Raw genomic sequence first — 5958 nt, 5'->3', positions numbered from 1 at the left:
CTTTGAGAACGGCCGGGGCGAGCGGGTTTTGCCGGCGCCGGTTTGGCCTACTATCAGTACTGCGAGGGGTCGTTGGCCGGCCTGCGTTTGTGGTGCTGGTACCAACAAGGGGAACTCGGCTGGAAGGATCTGGGACTTGAAGATGTCGTCCGAGGTCTGGGTTGACAGGATGTACGACGTGAGATCTGGCGGGGGAGGCATGGTGCTGTCGTTGCAGGAGATTCAAATGGTGCCGTTTGATGTCGAGTTTGAAATGTCAGTCCTTCAGAGCGGAAAGTGTTTCTTCTGGGATGTCTTAGTGCTCCTTTCCTCTACCAGTCTCGCAATGAGGGGATCGCGGGATATCTGGCTCGGCGCAATCTTGATTATAGTGCTTTATCACAGCTGCAAGTCTCAGAACGTCGGGAAAGTCGTATTGATAGCCATGAATGCACCCAAATGACTCCAGGGAATTGTACCATAAAGCCTACCTCTGAATTGCGACGTTCATGTGCGAGGGAGGTTGATATTGGACATGAAGTCATTCCAGAGTTTGATTAGCTAAGCTGATCGAACCAATGGTCCCTCGCCGAGATGCGACATCATGCTTCAATAAGTCTGCTTCCTCGTGAGGTCTCATCCGGACCAATCCTTTGAACGATAAACGCTTGACACTCTGGGCCAGGTTTTGCATTAGTCTCGGACAGCAACCCAACTCTCCCACTCGTGAGACGAGCCGGTCCTCGTCATCTTGCTCCTCGCGTCCCGCCACCCTAGTCTGCTACGCCCGCTCCCGCAGCTTCTGCCTTCTCAGCCCAATATTCATCTGAACGAATCTTGGCCATTCTGCCACGAAATCCCTCGGCTTTCGATTATTCGCTTGGTGACAGTAGCCTGGGCGAGTCGAGCCTCGGGGTTCCAGGCATGGAGTGATTGCGCCTGGCCTTGAGGCTCTCAACCTGCAAAGTTGATACCATGGCTGGAGCGAAACTCTTGACGTCGACCGCATCAACCATGAGACCACAAACATTGACGAAAGCCCTACCCCGAGGCTCAAGAAGCTCTTCGGCTTTCGCCTGGGCTTCTTTTTTGCCAATGTCGTGGCCAGATGCCACGTATCTGGTCCACCTAGGCAAACCCTCGCGATCAGCGTCCCGCAAACCAGGGTCTATCTGGACACATGTTTCGCCCATCCGTTGACAACGCAAGCAGGGTTCCAGCTTGGAACTGCTGGGGAGGAAACGATCTTGGCTGCATTCCGTCATTTTCGCAGCCTCGCACTGGGCGCAAGGTACGCCTTTCTGAGTCAGGCTCCGTCTGCTTTTCCGTGAAGTCGGCATGACCATCCGCCTGGTCGGTTCTAGGTCAACAGGAAGTCCGTCAACGTACTGCACGCGCCCGGTCTCTTGCATCCTCTTTGTTGCTGCATACCAGAGACCCTCTGCCAGCGGTTGAGCCAGCGCGTCGAGCGCCTGGAGCTTCCACTGCGCCTCGTCAGCAGCCTGCCTCCCCTCGCCGACCGTCTCACAGACCTGGGCCCCCTTTTCCTGCAATGCCGTCAGTTTCAGTCTGTTGCGCCGCACCGTCTCCTCCTTCAGCCAGTCCGGTCTGTCGACCCGCCTCACCATGTCCACCAGCCTGACTCCATAGTCGCCCATGGACTCAATTGTCGCCCTGTCCATGTCCATCGCACACCGCGCCCAGTACAGGTCCTCAGGAGGCGGCTTCTCCCGCAACCTTTGGCCCGGCCCTCTCGACGTGCCAACCCACGCCCTGCTTGTCCTCAGCACGACCGCCCAGTCGATGTCCTCCAGCAGAGCCCCCATTTCCGCGAGCATGGCGCCGTACCACACCCGGCCCCGCGCCTCGCGCGCCTCGCGCTCCCTCCTCCGACGCGCGCGCTCCTTCTTCTCCTCGGCCTGCCTCTTCTTCTCCTCTGCCCGTCGCCGCCTCCCCTCCCGCAAATGGGCCTCCTCGGCCATCTTTTGCCGTGCCTTCTCCTGCGCTGCCTTGGTTGCTCGCTGCTGCAGGATGCGCTCGACCATGCTCATGCCCGTCCTGTTCCGGCTGCAGCCGAACCCCGGGATCCGTGGCGTCGTGATCATGTTGCCCGTGCTTGTCATGATCGTCATGGTTCCATAGGCGGGAACTCTCGGGACCGGATCTTCCACAAGATTGGCCGACGACGCATCCTGGATCGAGCTTGCTGGTTTGCGGGGTTGACGTGTTTCGCCCGTCCAGCGGGCAGTCGAACGAGCCAGGTCATCGCCAGGACGGCGCTCCAAAGCCGCGAGGGGGCGTGTCCCCTTTTCGGTCGTCAGGGTTGCCTCTGTACTCGTGCGTCTCACGACACGCCTGCCATCTGTGCCATTCTCGCCCGCAGGTACGCGATGCATGAGACCCGGTGTGCCAGAGCCCTTGTGCACTGGCTCGTGGCTCGGAACGGGCTCCTCAGCCTGCGATGACATGATGAACTATGGCTCTGCCCCACGTCTCGTCGCTGCGTACGCAATGGGGTCTTTTCTGCGTTGGTTGGTCGTGAACACGGAATATGCCAGTGTATTTTGCTTCAACCTGTAGCTGTGGTGGGGATTCTACCGCAAAAGAACTTGGTTCAACGAGTTATATAGACTTGAACCTTGGACGATGACAACCAGGAGTGATTGTCGTAATCATGCCTGTCCCCTCAATCAACGTCTGCCATGATCCATCCGGATGATTCCCGAAGAAACGTGCTGTGACCTGCAGAGATGCTTTGTTCTTCTTGTATCAGGTAGGTACGTGTAAGTCCTCACAGAGGCCTAGGTGTCGTGCGCTGTATCAGCCCGGTCCGTTCGTTGTCTGCGGACAAAGACCTGCCACAGGCAGCCCCGGGTCACGCGAAGCAAATGTCCCAGAGATAAAGTTCTCATTGGCAATCTACGTCGGAGACCCCTTCTTCTCTACGACACCGTCACGAAGGACCAAACCACGAACCCCTTCCAGATTGTCCTCCGTAAACCAAACATATATCCATCATTGTCCTCTCCTCAGTCTGCGACCCATGAATGCCGAGCTCATGACAGCGCTGCTCAGACGCAACAAAGTCGCGAGGTCATCTATCGCAGAGCCAAGCCTACCGTCCAACCACGGGTGCTGTGTACCCTAGTTTCCAGCATGCAAGCACGTCAACGTACGCTAACACCTCGCTACGCGGGCAGCTATAAACCCTGAGCTGAAGCATCTTACGTACCCAGCGACGCAACAAATATGCAGTTCAACGCCAGCCCAATCTCTGGCAGTACCCAAATATAAAAACACAAGAATGCAAGAAAAGAGATTCGGGGCGATGCTTTCTTGCCCAAAACGCCGGTGAAAATGTCCTGTTATCCTGAGCAAACCTCGCTTGCTGAAGAGGCCTCCACTGAGCCCATGCTAGGAATCATCCAGGGATGGAGGAAATGGATATGAAAGTCGTTCGTAGGCTTTTCGATTTGTTCGTCGTCACATCATCTTGAGAAAAAATAACAGAAAACGCCAACCTCCGTCGCTTAGGAGGCATGTGTTGGAACACTTCGCGGGGTGACATCGCCACTTCGCTTGCGTCCTGAAGCCTGCTGCTGGCTCTGCTCAGACCTCGAGGCCTCAGCGATAGCCGCCATCTTCTTCCTGACCATGGCCAAGCGGGAAGATATCATGTGAATCACTGCAAACAGGGTCAGTACAAATACGAGCCCAGCCTGCTATGGGTTGGCTTACTCTTCTTGACCACTTGCTGGTCGTCGCTATCCAGATCGCTGGTGACGTCGTCCTGGGACACAGTGTTCTTACTGGTGCTGGCAGAACGTGCCTTAGTCGTCTCACCGTCGTTGTCCAGCACAGCCTCAAGCATGTAAATAGCCGTAACGTAAGAGATTACGCAACCCTCGAGATCAACGTTTGCAATTTCGTCAATGGCAGCACGCTTACTCATCTCCAGAGCGCGATCGTACATGAGCTTCTCAGCACTAATACCAGGCGTCAAGTAGACTTGCTCGGTACCCGCCGAAGTAGACAAGGAGCAACTCTCGCCCTGGTTCCTAGGATGGCTGGGGTGGTCCTCGGGCAGCTGCTTCTGGGCCTCGATGAGTTTCAGACGAACAATTTCGGTCTTTTCGAGAACCTCATTGAACCGCCCGCGAACCCATTGAACTGTCGAGTTCATTCGCAGAATAAGATTCTCCTTCGCAGGATCCAGAGCAACGGTCGACTCCGAACGCGATTTCTGTACCCACCAAGCGTTTGCCACATCCATAGCCTTGGCCAAAAGCGTCAAAGCCTTGACGTAGAGCACCAAGGCCTCCTCGGAGAGCACGACGACAGCCTCCAGCGTCAGACCGTTGTCCTCGGAAGCCTCATCAGCAGAGAGGCCACCTAGCCCAGTGTCCGTCGACGGAGCGATAGGAAGGAGTTGTTTGTATTTGACTTCGCCAAAACCAAAGACGCAATCGCTGCGGTGAGCCAAGTCTTGGATATACTTGACGGCTCGGGCGTCCTCATCTGTAGGCAATCTCTGTTTTCCATCCTCGAGAAGGCCAGCGGGACCGTGAGTGGTAGGGTAGGCAGGAAATGCGCTGTAGATTTGTGGTGGCGACTGCCCCTTGCCCAGAACGTGATGTGGCACTTTGAAACCAAATAGGCGCACACTGGCATCCTGGATGGCCTTCGTGATAAAGCTTGGCGTAGCGGACCCGGGGCTACCAGAAAAACTCTTTTCGTAGGAGCCACGGCGTTCATGAGTGGGAAACTCCCGGCCCTGCGCGATTTGGACTGCTTGCGATGTCTGGGCCCGAACGGCGCCCGTCGTTGATGTGGGTGCGCCCTGCTGGGTAGCGCGGCGGACCATCTGCTGGCCAGATTTTGGCGAGAAGTTGAGTCGAGGGTTGGCTGCCATTTCGTCTGCGAAAGCATTCACCTCAACATGTTTCTTTTCCACCAAGACATAGTCACGCTCAAAGGCGACATCCTGCGCCGCTCTGTCCGATTCCGTCATGCTGCGCTCAGTCACAGGTCGAAGTTTGCCTCGATGAGCGTTGTCGAAGGATGACGATGTGGGCGACGGGGAGCCGCGAGCTGATGGGCGGGTGTAAGATGCATTTGATGGCCTGTGAGGCCTGGCCGGTGCGGAGGTTGATGGCTGCGGTGGAGGTGGCCGGCGGATTCCGAGACCTTGACCACTGTCTTGGCCGGGCGAGCTGCTAAGGCGTTCGCCGGACGGGCGGGATCCCCGTGGCAACCCCGAGCCCTCAGTTTGCGGAGACCCTGAGAGACCTGCACGGGGAGAGCGGGACAGACCAGTCTCCTCAGCATGGCGCCTTAGGGATGCTTGTCGTGACAGGGGCATGCTCTCAGGCTTGGTGCTCGCACGGGCTTCGATAGAATTCCTTTGCTCCTGAGGCGGTTTCGGAATATCATCTTCAACAACGCCGGGAATGGCACCAGCCACGATAGGGTCGGCGAAGAAATCTTCGAACCTGATTCGCTCGACGGGGTTACGAGTGAGCAGCTTACTGATGAGCTTCACCAGATCTCTGCTCACGTTGGCATCCTTCGGGTATTTGATCTTGTCTTCAGCGGCCTCGATCTTCCTCAGTAGTTCGACGTGATTCCTGGCGCGGAACGAAGGCCGGCCAGTGATCATCTCGTAGAGCACCGTTCCGACCGACCAGAGATCGGCCTTGGCATCGTAGCGCTCATAGCGGAGAATTTCAGGCGCCATATACAACGGTGAGCCGCAGAGGGTGTCGGCGAGGGATGTCGACGGGAGGACGCGGGCGAAACCGAAGTCTGCGAGTTTCAGCATCGGCAGCGATGCCAGCCCTGCGTTAGGAATCATGGAATCTCGGCTCGCGGATAAAATGTGCTTTGGAACCGTGTCCCGGTACTGTGGTGATGGGAGAAGAAGTAGGTTCTGGGGCTTCACGTCCCGATGAACATAGTTCTTCTCTCGCAAGAATTTGA

General features: G+C 56.7%; 3 protein-coding genes across 3 annotated transcripts in view; all 3 read right to left on the bottom strand.

Moving 5' to 3' along the window:
- The window catches only part of VDBG_06690 (zeta toxin family protein), a gene marked incomplete at both ends in the record, with an annotated part of 1073 nt that extends 872 nt beyond the window's left edge, over nucleotides 1-201 (bottom strand). The window contains one exon of the mRNA XM_003003082.1: nucleotides 52-201. Within this exon, the coding sequence (XP_003003128.1) occupies nucleotides 52-201 (150 nt within the window). The remainder of the gene's footprint in view (nucleotides 1-51) is intronic.
- A 650-nt stretch (nucleotides 202-851) lies between these two features.
- VDBG_06689 (predicted protein) lies at nucleotides 852-2447 on the bottom strand (the record flags this gene model as incomplete). The annotated part of the gene is made up of 2 exons (XM_003003081.1): nucleotides 852-1230; nucleotides 1369-2447. The coding sequence occupies 2 exons, from the start codon at nucleotides 2445-2447 to the stop codon at nucleotides 852-854; spliced, it is 1458 nt and encodes a 485-aa protein (XP_003003127.1).
- Nucleotides 2448-3509: 1062 nt separating this feature from the next.
- Nucleotides 3510-5800, bottom strand: VDBG_06688 (MAP kinase-activated protein kinase; the record flags this gene model as incomplete). Its single annotated transcript, XM_003003080.1, has 2 exons — nucleotides 3510-3664; nucleotides 3718-5800. 2 exons carry the CDS (start codon nucleotides 5798-5800, stop codon nucleotides 3510-3512), a joined length of 2238 nt encoding a protein of 745 aa, XP_003003126.1.
- Between the last annotated feature and the right edge of the window lie 158 nt (nucleotides 5801-5958).

Source organism: Verticillium alfalfae, genomic scaffold (assembly GCF_000150825.1).
Source record: "Verticillium alfalfae VaMs.102 supercont1.8 genomic scaffold, whole genome shotgun sequence".
NCBI lineage: Eukaryota > Fungi > Ascomycota > Sordariomycetes > Glomerellales > Plectosphaerellaceae > Verticillium > Verticillium alfalfae.
This window is presented reverse-complemented; position numbering and strand designations above follow the sequence as displayed.